The sequence below is a fragment of the Dipodomys spectabilis genome, unplaced genomic scaffold, assembly GCF_019054845.1.
Source record: "Dipodomys spectabilis isolate Male_0828 unplaced genomic scaffold, ASM1905484v1 ptg000329l, whole genome shotgun sequence".
NCBI classification, from domain to species: domain Eukaryota; kingdom Metazoa; phylum Chordata; class Mammalia; order Rodentia; family Heteromyidae; genus Dipodomys; species Dipodomys spectabilis.
In genome coordinates, this window is record NW_024871006.1 from 2,613,263 (window position 1) to 2,636,989 (window position 23,727).

Below are 23,727 nucleotides of genomic sequence, written 5' to 3' on the forward strand. Positions count from 1 at the left end.
ACATAGGATATGGCTCCTGGACAGCCCAGAAAGTTCATTAAAGTAACTGCCATCACAAGGAGTAGCACTTTGGGTTCTTTTGTTCTTTGCCCCTGATGAGAATATTTGGTGGGGGAGCTGACTTTATGGGCATTGTTTTCATTTTGAGTTTGAGTTTTTTCCGCTTGTTTTTGTGCCAGTCCTGGGGCTTGAACCCAAGGCCTGGGGTCTGTCCCTAAGCTTTTCTGCTCAAGGTGACCCCTGAAGCCACACCTCCATTGTCAGCTTTCTCAGTGATTCATTGAAGATGAGAATCTCACAAATATTCCTGCCCAGACTGGCTTTGAACTTTGATCCTCAGATCTCAGCCTCCGGAGTCGCTAAACTGGTGGCCAAAATGAGTAGTGCAGCCAGGAGCCTCCATTGTGGGTTTCCATCTGTCTGTCCTCAATAAATAATCACAGTCACCATTTCGAGAAATGGAGGACAGGGAATTTGTTTACAAAGCCATAATGTGGAAGACCTTAGCTAAGAGACCGCAAAGCTCAAACACGTTTCCCAGCCGCTGGCTCCACTCCTGGCCCAACACTGCCCTGAGCCACGCAGATCGCATGGGAAGCAAAGCCATCCAAACACAGGCTCCCATGAGGCCTATGGAAAACAGCCAAGAGCCAGCAGGGCGACAGAGGGCAGCCTGTCCATCTAGCAGGAAGGGAAATGAGGAAGGGAGGCAGCAGGTCAGAGGATAGAGACTGGAGGCCTCACAGGCAGCAATTCAGGGGAGGCCCAGCGTGGGTGGAGGGAGAGCTTGGGTACAGCTCCTCAGATCCAGAGGTGGAGGCCTCAGCGGAGGTGCCTGGGGCGCACAGGACTGACAGTGCCACGTCAAGAGGGGAGACACTCGGGCCTCCGGACGGCCTGCAAGCAGCATTAGACAGCTCAGGATGGGAAGTATGCAAGTGCACTGTGGGAGGGGCCGGCTCAGCTCCTCAGCCCCGCCCCCAGCTCCTCAGCCCCGCCCCCAGCTCCTCAGCCCCGCCCCCAGCTCCTCAGCCCCGCCCCCAGCTCCTCAGCCCCCGTCCCCAGCTCCTCAGCCCCACCCCCAGCTCCTCAGCCCCCGCCCCCAGCTCCTCAGCCCCCGCCCCCAGCTCCTCAGCCCCCGCCCCCAGCTCCTCAGCCCCCGCCCCCAGCTCCTCAGCCCCGCCCCCAGCTCCTCAGCCCCGCCCCCAGCTCCTCAGCCCCGCCCCCAGCTCCTCAGCCCCCGCCCACCTGGCCCTGATTCAGGTAAAGGCCTGTGAAGTACCTCGTGGAAGAACGGTCATACCTTCCCTTTGGGGTCCATGTCCCCCCCAGGACTGACAGCTCCAGGGGCAGAGACACAGCAGGTGTCTGAGAAAGGAAGGAAGAGAAGGGAAAAGGGATAAAGAGGAAGAGGATGATGTACTGCAGGCGTACGAAGAGATAAAGAAAAAAAAACTGGGGTTTGGGGCAGTGGCTCATGCCTGTAATCCTAGCTCCTCAGGAGGCTGAGATTGGGAGGACTGCAGTTCGAGGTCAGCCCTCGCAGTCTTTGAGACTCATCTCCAACTAGCAAAAGGCAGAGCTAGAGGCATGGCTCGAGTGGTAGAGCACCTACTATGAACCAGAAAGGTGAACGAGAGCATGAAGCCCTGAGTTCAAACCCTGGTACTGGGGGGGGGGGGGGGGGGGAAGATGGCTGGCCTATCCAGCAGAGGATTTCAGTGAAATCGCCGGTCCTGTTCTCCATGCCACAGGACACCCTACAAGCGTGGGGCTGAGGAGTCACCATTGGGTTTCTCGCCTACCTCCTGACAGCCCCCCCCCCCCCACTTTATGACGTGTCTCTTTGCAAGGACTTGTATCTTAAGCTAGGACCAGACAGCTAGGAAGTGGCAGTGCTGAGCATTAGAACCGCATTCCAGTGTAGCTCACAAAACCTTCCTGACGCTTCGGGTCGTGTTGATCTGCTGAAATTTGCCCGAATTCCCCCAGTGCTTGTACTTCTGCCATCCGCCCTTAAAGTCAGGTGTTTCCAAGGTCAAAATCTCACACCACCGTTTCTAAGACATCCCAGGGCTTCAGTTTCTCCATGACCACGGTTCCAGGCTGCCTGCCATTGCAGCTGCCAGCCCTGGTGGACAGCACTGCGTTCTGCATTGCTTCCAGGTCACCCAGGTGCCTCGGCAGGCCCACATCCCCTTACCCAAGCCTGCTCGCCATCCTGCTCTCTCATTCCGATGGGCAGGGCAGATATGGGCGCCCAAGCCGGAAATGGTTGTAATTCCTTTGACTCCTCTCTTGTCACCTGAGTCAGGCCTAGATTCCCCTTCTGAAATGACTGTCACTTTAGCCCCTCTTTCCCCTGCCACCGCCTGTGGCCTGGTACTTTCTCTGTCTCTGTCTCTGTCTCTCTGCCGTCACAGAACTGGTCACCCAGAGAACAGATTCCCAAGCACCCCAGTTCACCGCTCCCTGACCCAGTGTGCTCCATTAAAGCCAATCGGTGTCACATTTATCCACCTCCAATTGATGCTGTGACAATAACACAGTTAATGGCTTCAAATAGGACAAGTTGCTATTCTCTTACAGTTCTGGGGTCCAGAAGGCTGAAATGCATCTTTTGAGGCTAAAGCCAAGCTGTCACAAGGATCCTCTTTCTAGAAGCTCTAGTGAGAACCTATTTCTTTCCCATTTCCAGTTTCTAGGGGCTGCCTGGTTCCCTTGGACGGTGGCTGCTTCCCTCCCTTTCTCTGCTCCTGACATCACAACTTTCTCTGGATGATCCTTGTGGATCATCGTATGGGTTCCCCCACATCTCATGATCCTTCAGTTAATCCACATCCGAAGTTCCTTAGACAGCAGGTTCAGGGGGCTGGGATGGAGAGCCATTTAGGAGGACCCTCATTCTCCCGCCTTGCTGTCATGGTTGGCCACTAGGCAAGGCACTGTACGAAACTGGGATGTAACCAGAAGATGCGGTCCTGCCCTTCAAGAAGTTACGAGTTCAAGGGCAGATGACTTTAAAGTCAAGTCTGCGTGCTCTAAGGATCTTGAAAGCACACAGCACCATGGGGACTGCCCCTCTTCCAAATAAGGCCCACTTACTCAGCAGAAGCCCGATCAGACATATGACCGGTGCTCTGGCCCATCTGTGCAAAGTTCCTCTGCCTCTCCTTGTGCTTTTGACCTGGTGCTGAGACTCGCAGTGCTTACCCCCTGCTCCCCTGGCACAGCTCAGCAGGCCGGCATGTCTTACTGATCATTAGCTCCTGGAAGGTAAAGCTGGCTACTTCCTTTGGAACCCTCCTACAGCTAGAATCTTCCCTGGTCTCATGCTTTGACCGGATTCTCCACATACTATGCGGCCCACAGGCTCCCCAGGGGGACAGGCTAGAGCTCAAATGCTGTGGGGAGAGAGAACGGACACAAAGTGAGCCACGCAAAGCTGCTGCCGTGAGAGCACAGGGAAGATCTCGGGAAACAGGAAAGCAGCATGAAGCTCACTGAGGGTCCAGTCCCCAGGCCTCAGGTATCCACAGCCCAAGTGGCTTCTCCCTACGTGTGACTTGAATCACACTACTGAGCCTGACTGAGCCAGCAGCACCTGCTACAGCCCAGCCCAGCAGCAAGATTTTCCAAGCTAGAGTGTGTCAGCCAACAGACTTACGTGCAGAGGGATTTCCTGATGCACTTGACTGGAAGGTACAAATCCACCTTTAATGACAGCAGACCACTAACTTTTCAGAAGAACTGATCTACCCAATGAGATGTAGTCTAGCAGGAAGTGTAGTATGAGACCCCACATAGGGTCCCCGTGTTAGTCAACTTTCCATTCCTGTAACAAATACGAGACAAATCACTGTCAAGAAGGCAGTTTCATTTGGGTCCGTTTTGGAAGTTTTAGTCTATAAATGACTGTTCCTGATGCTTTAGGCTTGTGGAGACACATCATGGAAGAAGAGGTCATTCACTCCACAAGGGCGTAAGAAAGGAAGCAGGAAGTCCCATAATCCCCTAATGACCTAAACAGCTCCTTCTAGGCTCTAGCTATTAAAGGATCCAATACCTCCTGATTGCTCCAAAAACTGAGGACCATGCCTTCAATACACAAGCCCACACTGTAGAACCCTGAGAAGTGGACTTTTCAAGATAATTTATCAAGAAATGGATTTTTCAAGCCTCTTGGCTTACTCATCTTCCAATCATCTGTTAAGTTTTATCTAGGTAAACAGAAGCAGGATAAAAATCCTGATTTCAAGGTTAAAGAGATTGAGTCTATAAGACTTCCTCTTAGTAAAGGCCTCAGCAGAACACCCCCTTCTGGTTAGTTTCATAAAGCAGCAGGTGGGTCAAAGTCAAGGTCATCTACTCCTGTGACTTCCGGTTCCTTAGGTCCCTGAATCTTTTTGCACATAAAGAAAACTTGTGAGGATTTTGCAAGGTCTCCAACACTTTCCACTCGCATTCAGTTTATAACTGGCATTTCTATTTTCAGTTAGGGAGAAACCCCATCCAAATCACCTTCTCATTTCCCTGGGAATGGCCAGCTGGCCACACCCACTTCCCAGAATCCATTGCTGGCACCTCTGGATCAACCAATCAGTTCCACTTCCACTTTGTTCTCAGGGATTGAGCAGTGCAGTCTCCTGAAACAAGGGTTTAAAATCAATTTGCTAAGTATGTGTTTTAGTGAGCTAAGAATGGTTTAAGACCATAGATCTTGCAAACTGCAGCTTCTATTCAATCTAAACACCGCCCCCTGAGGAGTTGACATCAGCCAGAGCTTCAGACAAAGGAGAATTCAGTGACATTTCCAGAACTCTGCATGGTAGGTATATGCCTACAGACCAAGCGCTGCTAAGCTAGGCAGCAGCCAACAGAACTTGACAGACCAAGCTATCGAGTGGAAGTTCTATCACTGGGCAACATACTTGGGAATGCTACTGCTTTGTCACTGACAGAACAGCCAACTCCTCCCTTACCACAGGCCCTTTCTCCTGCCAAGTATTGTCATCTGTCACACTGTGCCAGCAAAGGATGCCCATGGAGAGATGTGTCTGCATTCTTCTTATGATGCGTTGAGATCCGCTACACTTAAGTGTTCCTGGAAAGCCTGCTCTCTAAGATGTAGGGATGGGTCTGAGGACATGATCTATGCTACCCAGAAAAATCACACACTCTTTTAAGTGTCCATAGCAGCGCCTAAGGGCAGGCACAGAGTGCATTCCAACTGGAGGGCATAACGAGGTGCAATGTGCCTCGTCTTAACAGAATTCCCCTAAAGTAAACCTGGAGGTTGGGGAAATGGGGCCAAAAATCATTTCCCAAATGGGAGGTAGGAGTCAACGAAGGCAGGGCTTGCGCGTGTAGTAGTGAATGCACTAGTCTGGTGTGTGCAGGGCCTGGATGTAATATTGGGATGCCTTGGTTGTGCAGCTAAGAAGTGTAAAGTGCTTCTCGCACTGGTGGCTCTCCAGAGTGGCACAGTGGGACCGTTGCACCAAGGTGACAGGCCGCAGGTGGAAGGCTCATCAGAAGAGGCAAGGCAATCCTAAGTCAGGTCTGCTGACCATGAAGAGGACGATTTCCAGGAGGGGACAAAACCTTCTAGCGTAAAATAGTGCTGCTTAAATCCAACCAGAGGCAATTTGGATGTTGATGAGCCAAAAACCATGTGAGCCACTGTCTACAACCACCCCAAACCCACCCACCCAGCTTTCTGCCTGCTGCACATGTGGCCTGCATAATTTACCACTCTGCAGTTTTGGTGGAAGTGTCAATTCATTTCCTTTGGGGGTTTTTATCGGTGTCCGTACCTGAGCCTGAGCACTGTCCCTTTGTTTTTCTCAAGGCTGGCACTCTTTACCACTTGAGTCACAGCTCCACTTTTGGCTTTCTGCTCTTTAATTGGAGATAAGCATCTCACTGACTTTATTGTCCGGGCTGGCTTCAAATTGGGAGTTTCAGATCTCAGCATCTGGAGTAGCTAGAGTTACAACTAGGATTACTGATTACAAGCAAAAGTGCCCAGCCAGAGATTAGCTCTTTAACAATAACTGTCATACATTAACTTTCACACCAATATCTTACTGAGAAAAATCCGCCAAAGAGCACCAAGATGGCAGAGAAATGAGCATCGACTTGCATTTCCCTGCTGTCCTTGGAGCTTCTGGAGGTATCTCACACTGACAAAAAGCAGAGGTTCCAACTCCATTACATTTCTACACACACACACACACTGGAAACTGTTTTTCTAAAATCCAGAAACATGTTTCTTATCCTATCAAATTAACTCAAAAATATCAAAATGCCTAGTTTAAAAATAGATTCACTACAATGAATTATAGTTGAAGGCCAACTACCTCATTTCTAATTATCAATCTTAATAAAGAGTATTTAAGCTAATTTATGGTGCCATATTAATAGGACATTAAGGATAAAATTGGGCACGTGAACATTCTGTGATCTGCAAATGCCTCTCAAAATCACACCGCAGCAGATGCAAACATTACCCCCACCCCACCCCCACCCCCACCCTAAATGCCATCCTGACTCAAGGGAATTTTCTGCATAGTTAGCAAAAAACTGTTTTGCCAGCTGTACGATCACACATCTATTGTTCCTTCACGATGTATTGATGTAAACTAGGTTTACACCCTCAAATTCTGGCCTATTCAGACCTAGAACTACCCAACTGAGTTGTTACCCGTAGTTCATGATACTTTAAAAAAAAAAAAAAAATCAGATCCCTGTTGAATTTGAAATGGGGATACAAGTCAACTTAACCATCTGAATGGAGCACTTAACATCTCCAGGCCCTTTGAATTTAGAAATAAAAGGAAATGCAGTACAGTACACAAGCAATAAAACAATCTCCAAATTATTAAAAAGGCATTTTATTATAAATACATTTTAGTTGTAGCAGTAAAATACATTTTGTGTTACCATGAAACTTTGAAAACAAATGAACTTCACTGAGACAAGGATCACACCGTAGGAACTGTAGACCCCCAGGCTGAAAACTTGAACAAAAGTAACTAAAGTCATACCAAAAACTAAGTTAGAAAAGATGAAGACAAAGAAAGAAGAAAAACAAAAACTCTAGAGAGTGGCTTTGGGGTTACTTTAGGGTACAGTCATTTTTACTTTTAAGAATAAACTCTTCAGGTATCAGAGCCTCTCTGATGAGGTATCATTTACTGCAAAGGAAAATAGAATAACTGCTATCACTCTGCCATAAGTTATGCTTCATTAGGTGGCTGTGCAAGCTGGTATCTGGAAGAGACAGGAACTCACAGCTCAGTTTTATACAGCCTCCCCCAAGGCAGGCTTTCCAAAAATAAGACCCAGTATGAATTTGCTAAGTAACTGATGCTGAAAAAAAAAGTTAGCTGATCACATTTAGTTAAGAATTATAGTTTTGAAGCATTAAAAAAAAATCCTGCGTCATGAATAACAGGACCCTTTAATAATAATGCAAAGCCATTATCTTTATAATTTAGAGATGCATTTTAATCACCATATTTAGCTAGGATACAACTAACTACTTATAACCAGTACCTTCATGAGTTTTCAAGGACCAGGTCAGATGACTGGCACAGAAATCAGCTACAGTACGTGATGTACACGCCATATACATGGGTTTCTAGGAGATATGTGAACATCCGGGCCCCTTCCTCCAGAAGGGAGGGTGCTGAGAACCTTCTCCGGTGTCACCGACACTCTAGCACTTTTATCTGCACAGAAGAGCCCCCTGACCTGCCCAGAGCTAGAAAGAGGTCTTTGCATACAGGTATCACGCAGGGCAAAGTGCAACTAAACCAAAGCTCCCCCTCCGTGGGGACTGCAGCAAGGAGCCTGTGCTGAGCACACACGCAGCCCTCACCGAAGGGGACGGCGCCTAGGAGCAGGAAGGACTGGGTTTTGAGGATTCCAAAGCCATGCACCATAGGATGGCCTGAGTTACTTCTATGCCTAACTCTTTCTACATTACACTTAAAAGCGTTCCCTTGCTAGTATCTCAGTAAATTCAAAGTCAAACTAAAAAACCAGAATCTGAGCCCAATCCCCCCAACATGCAGTCCAGGGTGAATATTTGAAATAACAACACCAATACACAAATGTAAAAATACCCAAAGACATTATCAGATTTAGTATGTTGGAGACCATTTCACGCTCCAAACAACTTGTGCATACGTGTCATGCTGTGTAGGTGGAAGATCCCCCTAGACTGTTTCCCAAACATAATAATCACAACTACTTCCTGCCGCCACCAACACCTCAGGCTGCCCCAAACACCTGCGGGCATGGCAGAGAATCAAAATAACTTCTGTTAACCTGAGAAACACATAATTTGAAAAGCAAATCCTTTGCCCTTATCCCTCCCTCCCCCCCCAAAAAACCCCAACAAACGAAAACCCCTTCCCCATTAAAAATTACAGAATACATTATTTGGGGAGTATAGACTTTTTGAAGCTCCAGGTCACTGTCTTATTAGGACAGAGACTCCTGTAAAAGTGCCTCGACAAATGCACAGCGCATTCTCGTGACATTCGGATGGCTTCTTTCCACAATTCTCACCTCTACACACAGGGATCAAGGTTAGCTATGTGGCAAGGAACACAGAGCTCCACACCAAAGCTGGGCAGCTGTGGCCACAAAACCTAACAAATGCACCCCAGAACTGAAAGGGCTTTTCTTCTCCACTGAAGATCAGCACAGACCCCACTAGAGGAAGGGGGGGAGGGGGGCAGCCAAGCCAAAGGTAAAAGCGCATTCTCCACGCATGTACCACTCATGGTATCCGAATGATTAAAAATGATCCAAGAGATCAGTTGTTTACACCAAGTAAATAATGCATCATGGGAAAGACCTTCTACTTTCTCTAGACCAATGATCCTCCAAGTGTGGCTCCAGGACCAGGCAGCCCCAGGCAGAACCGAGTCTCTAGCCAAGAACCAGGAGCTCTGGGGATAGATCCAGCAAAAGTCTGTAGAGTCAGCTAAGTTCAAGCTGGCTCAAGTTTGAGAAGCATTTGAATTTTTCTTCATCCCTCTCACTATTCTAAAAATCGTGTAAGAGGGCAGATTTGTAAATCAGATGCTACTCTGTGTTGAAAACTATGTCACTGGCCACCCCTCTCCTTTCCTTGTCAACATTTTTTACAAAGTGTTGCATGAAAACAATTATTCCATAAAAATCAACAATTGCTTAAAAGGTAATAATATTCATTTCTCCTCCTATACACATTCTAAGGCAGGCAATCGCATGCTAGTATGCAAAATAAAATACAGAAGAGACCTCATCTCTGAGGTAGAAATAGTTAAAAAGACTCCCCAAGAACTTAATGAAAATTTTGTTAAGATTGTTTAACAAACTCATAGAATTATATAAAACTTACTATGCTTTATACTTAATATTTGTATCAAAATAAAATCTCTCTGTTGAACAAATTGCAAATAAAGTCTGGCCTACTACTCTGATTGCTGACACTCTATGTATATGAACATTTCTGGGCTTTCTTAGCTCTCCAGTTTAGAAGTTTCAGACTCCCACAGCATCGCTGGGTCTGGGACCTAAGCTCAGTTCACATTTCTACGTCGAGCTTCTCCAGATTTCTATGTCTAGATCAGGTACCTCCCTTCCAAAACATCTAGGAACTCTGACAACTGTTTCTGAAAGTTCACTCCAAAGTAGGTTTTTGTTTTAACAGGTTCAGAATTTCTAAATGCTACATTAAAAATTTTAAATGTTTCACCTGATAGTCTAGTTTAAAGGAACATCATGTCACTTTCTGAATGTGTTTTATAAGAATGCTGAACATTACTGAGATTCACTCCTTTGAACAAGAGCCTTGAGACTGCAAATTAAACAGGTTTGAACATGGGTAAGTGTAAACTTAGCAGCTATACAAAAAAGTCTCAGCAAAGAAATGCCCAACTGCAAATAGATGAAAACATGAGAAGGCCTTAGAAATGAACATGCCACTTATTCTTTCAAGACAATTCCTTTATAATGTGCCATGGCCACCACTACGAGAGGTTTTGAACAAGACATCCTTGTTAGAACAGTACCCACTCTTGCTCATTTCTAGGTGGCCTGACTATGGATCAGATGACAACATGGAAGAGATAAGCAGATCTATAAAGATCTACCTCAAGATTCAGGCAGATTTTTTTTTTTTTTAAATATTAAGGGGGATAGTCAGAAGAAAACACTTAGGAAAATTAGAAAGGCCAAGCTGCTACCTCTGACAACCTAGAAAGGAAAAACCAGGATGCTAACCTAAATAATATTTTAAAGCCATCATTTGTATCTTTCAATAATACACTGAAATTTTTAACCTTGAATGTTCTTAAGTTTTAAAAATGGGATTTTCTTTTTTAAAAACAACTCCACTATGAAACAATGCTATCGTGTGTGGCTCTTAAAAATAACAATTTTAGGAAACTGAAATTTCTAAATAATATCTGTGAAATACTCAAATTTATCTTGAAATTATTCCTCATACCCTGTCTCTTAGCCAAGGTAGCAAGATACATTTATAGCTTTGCTCTTGAGATGAAAAATATTAACTATATAAAATCAACTCTCCTAGAGCAGCATAGTACTATATATTATTTCAATGTTAGAAAATTCAGTTAGCTTTCTCAGCAACTTCAATGGCTTCAGAAACAAGGAAACTTTTCATAAATAGGTCTTAAGGATTGCTATCTTTAATTATGTAATGCTTACTCACAGAGATTTCTGTTTATTTTACTTATTCTGCAATTCTTCAAACTGAAAAGACCAGTTGATGTTTACCAAACCCAAACTTATCCTAGAATCTCTGGTGAGGAAAAAAAAAAAAACAAGCAGTTTGGTATTTTACACATTTAACATGATCTATATGAAGAAATGAAAACGAAGGTCATGTTAGTTTAAATGGTCAACTAAAAACAATATTGTGTTCACAATTTGATAAAGTATATGTCAAAATGGCAACCCAAACTCAAAAACACACCAGAAAATACCCATGTTAAAAGTGAATGAAGTTCTTCAAGTCTTAACAAAAATGCATTTTTAGATCAAGAAATGAAAAAAGAAAAGCAAAACAAACTTAGTATGACTACTCTACAAACTCACCCAAAGAAATTTCTTTGAGAGGAAAACAAAATCTCAAGTTGCACTGAAATTCAAAAATGAAATGAATTAAAAACTAGTACTGGCAAGAGCAAGAAAACTTCATCAAGAGACAATGAATGAACAAAGAAGTAGAAAGAAATCATAGGAACAATTAACCTTACTTAGAAGCAATCTGCTCTGGAGGAAAAGGAAGTTGGTAATAATTGGTATTATCTCAGAGCTACCATCATTTTCTTCAAATATATATATCTACATGTGCATGCTCACTCTGAGCTCTAAGGCTTTGCCTAGTGCATGAAATGAGAAAATATGCTACTTTTCTCTGACTGTCTTGTGGTCACCTACTAATAGCACCTAATAACAGCAAAGCACATTATCAAGGGCACTCAGAAGCCACGCCCACCTCAATGGAGACTTGCAATGATTCTTCAGTGAGACTGGCTCAAAACTACTACTAGATAAATAACAGATTCTGCAGAGCAGGGGTGGGAAGATGGCATTTAGTAATGCTGAAAAAGAGGAAGCTTGTCAAGATCAAAAGAAACATCCAATGCAGAATGTGAAAAGACAGAAATAACATTCAAATCCATGACCAGCGATAGAAATGAGAGAGGTGAGGGGTAGACACGGGACTAACAAGTCGCTACTACTGTTCACCTTTGAGAAATAACTGCTTACACAGAGTATCAGGGCAACTTAAGTTTCCTTACCCAAGGCTTCCATCGCCCATGTATTTATATAAGGTGGTACGGTGTTCGTGTCACTTCTTTAACAAAATATAAATATAAATAACTTAAAAACTGATGCTTGTTAACAGTTCAAGTATGGAAAACAGAAAATTAGGTGATAAGCTCAGGCAGTGAACTGAAAGCCCTGTCTTCATACTAGAAAATGCCTTTTGTATGTTCATCTAGCTGGTGTGGTAGTCCTGCAGTCTTGACATGTGTGGGGGGAAATCACCCCACTGGTAAGAAAATTATTTTTCATAGATATCCTCATAATGGGGAGACCTATTTTTCATTTGGGCTATGTCTGGAATTTTGGCATATAGAGTTGGACAGACACAGCCATATGGCGATTTTTTTTCTTCCTTCTTCTTACTAAAGTATGCTGAGCAAAATCTGACATACAGCTAAATGTGGCATTCTGACATCATCCAAACAAAGTCTGCTGCTTCGGCTTTCTGGCTTAGCTTTCCCCCTCTGTGATTTATTCTAACCGTTAACACGTCCATAGCCTCAACAGGTTTGTAATAGGAAGCCGTGTGCAAATGAACTGCACTCTGAACAGAAAGGTAGAACAGAAGAGAGAAGCATGCTTCATCTATCCCAGACTTGCGAGGCTTTAACCAAAGGAGCTCTTGCCTGAAATTGTCTGAACATTACAGGAGGCTGAGGCTGGCCAACAGAAACTAACCCAGGCAGAGAAGAGTTATTAGATGAAAGACACCACTTTCAACCTGGCTTTAAACCTACTGAGAATACAGGATGGCCTGTCAAATGTAGTCTTCCACAGACTATGTCTGCCTGGACCCTTAGGAAGACTGGGCTCGCTAGACAGGTCATGAGACCTCAATTTATGTATTTTTTTAAAGGAAGTGATTTATGGTACTCTAGAGACTATCAGAAGATCAGGAAATGATAAGGACATGCATTGCTTCAAATGTGCTATAAAGACCAGAAGTTCTAAAAGGGTAAACATGTTCCTTTGGATTTTACCAAAGTTCATTCAAAACAACTGACAGACCATAGAATATTTAAGGTAGCTATTTAAATTTCATATTTGTTTACAAGTTCAAAAGGGGTATTTTAGAAGAATCGAAAGACATGAAAACCAAAGGTAGTTTTCTCACCCAGACTGATGATTTTTGATCCATTTTTTGACAGACATTGCATTTTTCTTTAGTGATGTTCCTCAAACAAAACAACTAGCAAAATAGTTGAATTGCCATAGATAATGTCATATTTTAATGTAAACATCAAATAAGGTACCAAAATTTTTACTGGAGGGAAAAATAACCAAACCTCAAAGCGGCACAATTCTGTATACCCCTGGAGAAGGAGGAAGCCGGCTTACAAACAGTTATCCATGCATAGTGAAGAAAAAAAGGATTTTACTAAATTCACGCATTTTTTTAAAATAGTTATCAAGTCTACTAAGCACCAACAATCCTAAAAATTTTCAGCTTCATGATTTGTTTAAAAAAAAACACACACTATCAAATTAACATTAAAAACAAGCTCAAAGGGTAGCTTGTCCAACCAAAAAACAAAACAAACAAAAAGAAAAAAGCTAAGTATGCCGGCTCTGTCACACAGAAACACCGGCAAAGATGCCTTAACTCTATCCTACGGTGGATGGAGGTTACACCAGCACAGCACGTCATCCAAAACTCTGAAAGTCTTGGACGGCAGCATCCTGTTACCAAAAAAAAAAAAAAAAAAAGCTGATAAAACTTAAAGTATTTAGAAGATGCTGCCCCTTTATTTAAAAAAATTTAAATGAATTTAAGCAAAAATAACATACATTTGTACATCAACTGGCCATTTCTGGTACAGAAATCCAGCATATGGTAATATTATTGAATAAATGTAAATGCTACTTACAATTTTTTTTTCTTTTTAAATACATTTTAGACAAACATTTTTTTTCTTTTTTTTATAGTTGCACAATTAACCTCTTAGCTGCTAGCTTGATGCAAACATATGTAACAATACACAAATTTAAAAATATTTTTATTCTACATAAAAGCTGTCAAAATTCGGACTCACATCAAAAATGCAAAATAATGAAATATATTTTTAAAAAATTAGTTGCAAGTCTAGCAGCAAAGCAATTAAGTGAGAACATATTTAATATTAAAACAAAGGGTATTGTGCATCTATAGATGAAGTCCAACTACCTTAATTCTACTGATACAAACAGAAATTAACACATTCTCCCTTGAGGAAAAAGGGTGATTATTTAAAATAGGAGTAAAAGCCATTGCTGCCTGAGGAGCTGCCCAGGCTGAGTTCCTGGAACAGAGACAGGGGGTCGCTGCTCTTCTTGGCCTGCTCAGGAGGGGGCCTCGGCTTGGGTGGAGCCCGCAGCGCGCTGGCATAGGACATGGCCGGCTTACTGGCCGCAGCGGAGCTCTGCTGGCTGTTGCTGCTGCTGCTGGCTGACTCGGCGATCTGCTTGTTGGGCATGAGCGGTGGGAACTGGCCGAGATGCTGGAGCACACTGTAGTTGAAGGCGCCTGACCCCTCCAGGTTCTCAGACTTGACCTCATCTTCAGAGGCTTTGACATTCTTAGGCGGGGCTAGGAGCAGAGAACAGTAACAGGGTTTGAGGGGAATCCAGTGGTACTTGGGCATCTCCTTGGCTTGGTGGGCCACAGAGCTATCTCCAGGAACCCGGAGACCGTAGTCACAAGAACAGGCAGAACACTGAAATCACTACGCCTCTAACCAAATCACTCTAGACTATAGATACACAAACAGCTAAAGGTCAAAGGTGAAGGCTTGTTGTGAGAAAAAAAACGAATCTGTGCACTTTGATAATTATGTATGGACTGTAACACAAGAAGTTGTGTTTCAGGACACTAGTGATTTGAATTAAATGTTTAATGTTCAAGTATTACTTGCAACTAAAAAATACACCTGGTCTCCTACTAATGAAGAAAGTAATGGAGATCTGTGGAGAGGAAACCACAAATGATACATGCTTTGGGCATTCATTCCAGAACTTTTTGCCTTAGCTCAGGTCAGGTTTTTTGTTTTGTTTTGTTTTTGTCAGTCATGGGGCTTAAACTCTGGGCCTGGGTGCTGTCCCTCAAGACAATGTTCTACTGCTTGAGCCACAGCACCACTTCAGGTTTTCTGAGTGGTTAACTGGAGATAAGAGTCTTAGGGACTTTCCTGCCCTAGCTGGCTTTGACAGCAATCCTCAGTTCTCAGCCTCCAGAGTAGCTGGGATTAAAGGCGTGAGCCACCAGTGCCGAGCTCAGGTTTTAAACTGATTTAACCACGTTATCTGAAAACTTAAGTAGGAAAAAAGATGTTTTTTAAGATAAAATTATGTTAAGCAAAATTATCTAGCATCACTGGTATGCAATTTAGATATTTCTCAGGAAATTCAAGTATAATAACATGAGTACGTTCATATTAGACTTTAAAAACAACAAAGCAACTCCACTATAACAGCCTAAAGAGAGTGGTTACTGATGAATGCTTAAAGATTAAAATGAATTAAAAGGGCTGGGGAGGTGGCTCAGTGGTAGAGCGCTTGCCTTGCATGCCTGAGGCACTGGGTTCGATTCCCCAGCACCACATAAGCAAAAAAGAAAAAAGCCGGAAGTGGCACTGTGGTTCAAGTGGTAGACCGCTAGCCTTGAGCTAAAAGAGCTGAGGGACAGCGCCCAGGCCCAGAGTTCAGGCCCCACGACCGGACCCAAAAAAAATAAATAAATAAATAAAATAAAATGAATTAAAATTGTGTCTCTTGCCAGAAAATAAAAGCAAAATGGCTTCTTTTTTTCTTCTCTACCATGCACTATTGTTCTAAAAATATGCTTTTGGATGGCCTGTACTCAAAAATGGGTCAGTTGCAGAAACAATGGATTCACATTGTAAAGATGAGCAAAGTTAATTTCAAATGCAAAGGCTGATGCTACGGGGGAAATGCACCACCAGAAGATCTCAGCCTTTTTCACAAAGATCCACTACAGCTTACACAGAGGATATTAGAGAATGCCTACAGGATAATTAGTTCTTTACATTCCGTACAATAAAAAGAGGGGACACCAGAAAGACAAAGTACATTCACGTTTCAGGCCAAGAGGAAGCCTGTAGGCTTTTTCCCAGCAGCTCAGAGCTCCTGCCATCCTTACCCACCTGTCTCCTCCATGCCCCTCTCCTTCTTCAGCCATGGCATTCTCAGTTTATGAGATCAGTGTACATTACAGGGATTTCTACAGACTCCAGTGGCAGACTTCGCTGTTTTCTCTCACAGCCACACTATTATACAGTATCCTGTTCACATTTCACTAACAAACCCTTGAAAACTGTTGCTCACCTAACCCACTCTGACCTGCAGCCAGAATGAGGGCAGCCAGAAGACATACTTTTCCCCGCAAAGGTAACTCTACCTACTTAGAAATGTTTGCAGTCCCATCACTTCTCCTACTTAGTCACAGTCCAAGATCAATTTCCAAACAGTGATAAGCCTGCTAACCTTCCACATCACAAATACTGGATCGACATGGTCTTAAATGCATGTGCCTGGCTCCGGCACTCCACTGAGCTCTGAGAACGGAGTATTGTTCAAAGATGATACTGCAAATGGGCTGGGAATGTAGCTCTGTGGTAGGGCACTTGCCTAGCATGCTCTAGGACCCTCGTTCAATCCCTAGCGCAAGCAGGGGGTGGGGGAATATGCAAATAATGACTGAAGAAAGTAATACAAATATCCAGGTGCTGAGGAGTCAAAATCTCAATGGTCAGGCAACTCACCCACTCATCTTACCTATCAACTCCCTGGGCTGAGCTGTCCTGTTGGATCCATTGCATGGAATGTTCTGGTAAGAGGCAGATGAGGTGGTGTTTACCCAGGACTCAGGGGATGAGAAGCTGAAAGAAGGTGAATTGGCTTGGTCCTGCAGGTCTTTACTCTGAGCCAGGCCATCCTGGGGAGTGCTTGCTTCTTCAGAACAAGGCTGCACTGAGCTAGATGAGATTCTTCTTTGGTACAAGGGCCGACCAGGTCCTCGGGGCTCATACTATACAAAGAAAAAGAGAAAGGACATTTTGTAAATCAGTGTAACACTCATATCATATCCCTACTATCCTTATGTAGTTCATAGCAATCTTGCTTCATTAAGTAGGCATTCTCAAAAATACTGTTTTCAGTGACTATGGAACTCACTGCTATGAAAAATTAGGAAAAGGCAGCCTTCACTCTGACACGGTGTCAGGAGAACTGGCTCAAAATTCAGCTCTGTCCCTTACGATGCAGGCTTATGACGACATATGTCTGATTTGAGATTCTGTTTTCTGGTCTGTTCAAAAGGGGGGCTGAGCTAGTTGTCTTCATTTGTAAAATGCTATTGATATTTTAGGTGACAACAGAGTAAGAGTACAAAGAGAGGTGTACACAAAGGCTGAGTTACAAACACTGGGGTCACCACCAACTGAGCAGTCATTCATTCTAGACTCATTTCTTAGGCATTCCCAACTTCTTGCTTTGTATTTACTTAGACCCTGTCGAACAGAGATACTTCACCAATTTTCTTTTTTCTTTCTTTTTTTTTTTTTTTTGTTGGTCATGGGGCTTTAACTCTGGGCTTGGATGCTGTCCCTGCGATCTTCCGGTTTTCTAGTGGTTTATTGGAGGTAAGAGTCTCACGAACTTTCCTGCTCAGGCTGGCTTTGAACCGCGATCCTCAGATCTCAGCCTCCTAAGTAGCTAGGATTATAGGCGTGAGCCACCGGCGCCCAGCTTACCAATTTTCTTTTAACCAATGACCCTGTCTAACAGAGATACTTCTGAATAGACTTCACCAATTTTCTTTTAACCAAAAAAAAAAAAAAATCCTCATTACTTTCTTCAAAATATATTTTTACAGCTGGACGTGTTAGCTCTCATTTGTAATCCTAGCTACTCAGGATCTGAGGATCACAGTTCAAAGCCAGGTGGGGCAGGAAAGGCCTTGAGACTCTTATCTCCAATAAAACACTCAGAAAATCAGAACTGGTGCTGTGGCCAAGTGGTAGAGCACTTGCCTTGAGCTAAAGAGCTCAAGGAAGAGCTGAGGGACAGTGCCCAGGCCCAGAGTTCAAGCCCCACAACTGACAAAAAATATTTTTTTTTTTAACGTGTTTGAAACAAGAATTCCTTAGACTTCCTCCTCTCCAAACTTTACAAATGTGCACAACACTAATTCTTTACCCTCCTGACAAGCGCTACTTGCCAGCCATTTCCAGAAGTCTTATGGTTACCAACATACCTGACTTAGAGAGAGATTTGATGTCAGTGCTAATAGCAGGCAGTGCAGTTCTATGAGGTACTAGCCCCCATCTAGAGCTGGCTAGCTTTGCTATTTGGGCACTGATTCATACTGGCAGTGTTGCCCCGGGCAATTTCACCTATAAAATGAATGACTCCCAGCACCCACCTCTTAGGATGGATGAGAGAATTAAATGAGTTGGAAATGTGTGGCATTCAGACTAATTCCTGCCGTATAAGAAGGGGGTCACTGTTCTGTAATTGTTTTATTGTAACATAAAAATGGTCCGTGTTGGGCTGAGCACTAGTGGCTCATGCCTATAATCCTAGCTACTCACAAGGCTGAAATCTGAGGGTCAAAGTTCAAAGCCAGCCTAGGTAGGAAAGTACATGTGACTCTTGAACTGTGGCTCAAGTGGTAGAATAGCCTGAGCAAAAAAGGCTCAGAGCCAGTACCTAGGCCTGGAGTTCAAGCCTAGGAATGGCACCAAAAAAAAAAAAAAAGTCACTGGTGGTTTGTGCCTATCATCCTTACTACTCAGCTAAAATCTTAAGTCTGCCAGACTCCATCACCAACTGATGGGCAAAATGCTGGACTATAGGCATGACTCAAGTGGTAAAGCACCAGTTGTGCACACACAGCAAAAAGAGGCTTTGAGTTCAAGCCCCAAGACTGCACATGCCCCCCAAAAAAGGAGGAGGGGGGGGAGTCATATTTGATCTTCACAGATGAGATAGATTTTTTTATTGCTTTTTTATCCCCCTCCTCCTCAATAATGAATGTGCTTTTATGGTCCATTATGATTATAAGGAATCTTTCTTATGCCGCTGCTGTAAGTGGAAGTTGGGTGAAGGATGAGAAAGAGCTGACCAGGCACAGTAGTAGTAGGATACTTTTTTGGAAATAAAAGAGAGCGCAGGTAGATATCATCAGGTCAGTTAACTGGACAAAATTGACAGTGCAGGTTCAAACAGCTGGCACTACAGGGTGTAATCAGGATAGAACAGGAGTTGGCTAGCCGTGTGCGCTGGGGAAGGCAGGCCTGTCTGCAGGGAGGCTGTGTGGGGCCAGCTGCAGTTATTGGACCGTGAAGGTAAGGGTGATACGGCGATTTGATTACTTCCTTTCTCCCAGTTTCATTGTTCTTCTGTCTCAAAGTATAGTATCGACTCCCATCTTTAATTTTATTCTTGTGAAAGAAAGTATTTTTCAAGCAGTCAAAAATCATTTTGAATGATTCTGATTTTCGAGAACTCTAAATGGCCTTATTAATTTAGCATCAATGTCAACTGTGAATTTAAGGAACACATCCAAAAATTTCTGTGCCTGTCATCAATTAAGGTGGTAAGTAGAGGAGGTCCAGCCTTCCCAAGTGGCCTGAAGTTCTTCATGCCTAGACAACCAATTGCAACAGCTAGTAAAGAGCCTCATCATCAGACTGGCAATGAAAACAACGGGCTCTTAAAGTAAAAATGCAGTGTTCTCTTTATTGTCCCACTGAAACTGAGCCAGGTCAAAACCTGCAGAGAATCACATTCTCAATCCTTACTGTGGAAGTTGAAGTACAAAACTGTTGCTAGCCACAGCCCCAGAAAGAGCAGATTCTAATAGTCCCCTGAAGATATGGAAACTAAACACACAGGAAATCACATGTACTTCATAAGCACTCTTCCTCTAAATAATCAGTACACATAAACCAGTAGTACAGTGAGTAGACACAGGTCACAGGCCTAGTAAAGAAAACAAAAATCAGAGAGAAACAGGCTGATCCAACAGGACATAACATGGTAGAAACCTCCCCAAATCACAAAGCTGACACACATAGCAAGTCTGCAGAAGTGTTGAATAACATATTTGTAACAGTTCTTAGGCAGTTATTGGCAGAGATGAATGTGTAGATGAAGTACAAGATTCAATTTCAAATCACACTATAAATGTAATTGATCTTTTATATCAAAAGAGGAATGAAGCTTGAATTTTTTCTTCCTCCAGAGACACAGCCTCACTACATAGTTCAGTTTGGCCCCAATCTTGTGGTCCTCTTGCCTCAGGCTTCTATATGCTGAGATTTCAGGAAAGTACCACACACCTAGCTTAGTTTTTTGTTTTTTTTGGTGCTAGAACAGGGGTTTGAACTCAGGATTTCATGCTCTTTCTCAGATTCTTCTATCTCCCATTTGAGCTGAACTTTCAAATTCAGACTCATGGATTTGTCTGCCCATGCTGGCTTTCAACTACAATCCTCAGATCTCAGCTTCCTGACTCCTATGATTATAGGTAAGAGCCACTGGCATCTGTCATTTTTTTTTTAAACTATTTCCTTAAGATAGAAGCTTTGGCTATTGATCTAAGTAAGGTCCCCCCTTTTTTTAGTATAAACATCTAATACTATAAAATGTCTTTTCACCATTTTAGCTGTAACACACAAATTCAGACAATATTATATGACTTCATCATTCAGATCAAAATAATTCAAATGTACAATGCTGTTATACACAGAAGTCTCAGGAGAGATGAATCAGAATGTAATTCTTAAAGATTAGTGTCCAAAGACAGAGCAGTTTCAGAAACTATGATTACAATAAACAGAAAACTAAAATAGATAATGATCCTTGATTCATAATGATGTCCAAAGTGAGGGGGACATGCCTCAACGATATCTGAGCCCTGCAAAGGCACAAACTTACTACTTTGAAAATTGTCTAAAGACTATGAATTAGGCCAGGTCTGCTAGCTCATGTCTGTAATCTTAGCTACTCAGGAGGCTGAGGATAAGACTCTTATCTCCAATTAACCACCAAAAAGCTGGAAATTGGGCTGTGACTCACATAGTAGAGCCCCAGACTCACTATTTGAACGAGTGAAAGAGAAAGAGGAGAAAGAGACAGAAAGAAAAAATGAGAGAGAGAGAGAGAAGAGAGAGAAGGGAGGGGAGGGGAAGGGGGGGAAGGGGAAGGGGAAGGGGAAGGGGTAGGGGAAGGGGAAGGGGAAGGGGAAGGGGAAGGGGAAGGGGAAGGGGAAGGGGAAGGGAAGTTCCATACAGCTGATGGGTATGAATCTTTCTTTGGAACTATGTTGTCCAAAGACCTTTCTGGGATGGACTTGCTAGATGTTTTTGTCTTAGTACCTGACCACAGTGGCTATGAGGCCTTAAAGAAATATACTATCTTAAGAAATTGTTGTTTTTTGTTTTTTTTTTAAGTGACAGATGCCAATAGCTCTTGCCTATAATCCTAGAGAAATCTCATTTTAAATCTCTTTCCATTCTTAACCATAGATACCTAACCCACCCTTTGTACTGCCACACCATAGATCGACTCACATTACATGCTATCATTGTCACCTAGATGATTGTGACATTCTTCACTATTTCTTTTGTATTACTTAGAAATAATTATTTTCACAATTAAGTGCATTATTTTACAGAGAGAGAATGTGTGTGTGTGTGTGTGTGTGTGTGTGTGTGTGTGTGTGTGTGTGTGTGTGTGTGTGTGTGTGTGTGTGTGTGTGTGTGTGTGTGTGTGTGTGTGTGTGTGTGTGTATTCATGCGCACGGGCAGGGGGGATTTTCAAGTTCACTCAACTAAGACTGGTCTGAAGGACCAGATGGAACTCCTGTGTTCCAGCCTCAGCCAAGCAGCCAGGGCCACAGGCAGCTCTCACTGCATCTGAACACAGAAGGAAAGGCTTAATTTTCTAAGTGGGAACACTCTAAAATTTGAAGGTAGCAAAAGATCTGATAAAATAGGACAAGAATCCATTTCAGAGTACCTTGAACTAACAGAATTGGATTTAATGTAGTGGTGTCTCTCGGCACAGTAACTGGAGGGGGGGGGGGGGGGGTTCAAGTTTCCCCAACAAATAATTTTCCCATCAATTAATTACGTATTCATATCTACAGAGGCTAGCAAACACAATGTTAGGGTAGCTATCTTTGTATAATAAAATTAAATTATTCCTTTAATTTCTATGCTTTTCCTGCTAAGTATATATTTTATTTGAACAAAGAAAATTTTAAAAAGCTGGATATGGTGCCACAGACCTGTAATCCTATCATTTGGGAGGCTGAAGCAGGAGGATCACACTGAGGCTCTCGGCCTCTAGGCCAGACTAGGCTACAGAGTAAAACCATCTCTCTAAATATAAGTAAAAGTTATTATTAAGAGATAAAATTAGTGAGACAAAATATGAAAAGGACAAAAAAAAGACCATCTCCATTCACACTAACAGCTAAGCTAACAACTAAATATTTTTATTCCACATGAAAATAATCTATCCATGTGTCTGACAATCAAAGAATCCACAATAAGGAAGGAAATAAGACATTTTTCTGTATTGTTAAAGCTTAAAAATGTCTTAAAAGGTTGGAAACAAACAGCAAGAACACGAGCTATTCATTCTGTGAGATGATTCACACAAAATCACGTTGAACACACAACAGTTACCCTAATATACTGCAAATGTCAATGTAGCAAAAATATTTTTCCTGTCAAAAGATTTCTTCAGTGTTAATAAATTAGACATCACATGTGAATCTCATGCATCAAAGTAAAAGTGATCAAATGTTTTTGCAAAGTGAAAGAACTCACTGGCAACTGAAGGTACCTATTTATACACTCACAAACATAAAGATAGCAAATATCGAGAAAACCAGGGTGCAAAGATCTTAAATTCCAAAATTAATGGCCACTGAAAAAGCTCAGTGATTATAAAGTAGACTTATTATTTTAGTAAAGTACAAGCTTTCTGGAACTTTGCCACAGTTTCCCCCACACACTGTAAGCACATTGGAAGGTGAAGGCAGAACCTCATGATGCACAGCAGCGAAACTGGTGAACACGGAGCCCAAAGTCTGTCCTTCGACAAAGGCTATGAAACTTCCCCACGGGTATCAGAAGCAACTTTTGGGGATCTTAGGAATCTAAGGTAGTACTTACAGGAACACTTGGGGAAAACAAGAAAAAACAGGGAATTTTCTAAGAACAGAAAATTCTGTGATAATTACATTTTACATCTCATCCCTTCTTCTCCAATTCAGTGGCAGTCTTAAAAGTTAAGGACCTGAACTAGTACCAAAAGGAGCACATGAGAGGGAAACATTTTTTTTAAAACACTGGGGAGATATAGCACTTGCTTAGAGAGTGGGAAGCCGTGAGTTCAAACTCAGGCCAAACAACAAAAACAAAAAAACAAAACAGCTCTTTGGAAATAGTTAAGTATTATAAGGTAAAAATCAAGTACACCTTAGAACAGTTTAGCAGAATGAATTTCATGTTAACTGACATTTGGAAATTGGCTTCCCTCTGTATCAACCACCTCAGTGTGACAAAACATCACGCTGAGTGACAGGAGAAATAATTAGTACTTGGAACTGGCCCCTGGCTAGAAAAGGCAACATCTCTGGGAAGTGTTAATTATTAACAAATATGTAATTAACAATGTAACTTCAAGCAAAAAGATGAGTCAATGACAGCTATTTCCTTATATTAGAAAAGACAAAGTTACCTGAAGTCCCCAAATACCAACCAGCAAAAAACAAGGATTGTATCTTAAAGCTCATCAATTTTAGTAAGCTCTGTCCACACCTATTATTAAATCAATCAGTACTAACTGTTC

At 42.8% G+C, this 23,727-nt stretch overlaps 1 protein-coding gene across 4 annotated transcripts in view; it reads right to left on the bottom strand.

The window, feature by feature from the left end:
• Positions 1-6,874: 6,874 nt before the first annotated feature.
• Helz (helicase with zinc finger) overlaps positions 6,875-23,727 on the bottom strand; it is a 147,158-nt gene continuing 130,305 nt past the window's right edge. For 3 of the 4 annotated variants that reach the window (XM_042702567.1, XM_042702568.1, XM_042702569.1), the window contains 2 exons: positions 16,633-16,885; positions 9,742-14,428 (listed from right to left, as the gene is read on the bottom strand). In XM_042702567.1, coding sequence (XP_042558501.1) covers positions 14,085-14,428; positions 16,633-16,885 — 597 coding nt within the window. In that variant the 3' untranslated portion in view covers positions 9,742-14,084. Of the gene's footprint in view, positions 14,429-16,632; positions 16,886-23,727 lie in introns of all 4 variants that reach the window. The other variant, XM_042702566.1, reaches the window with a different exon arrangement.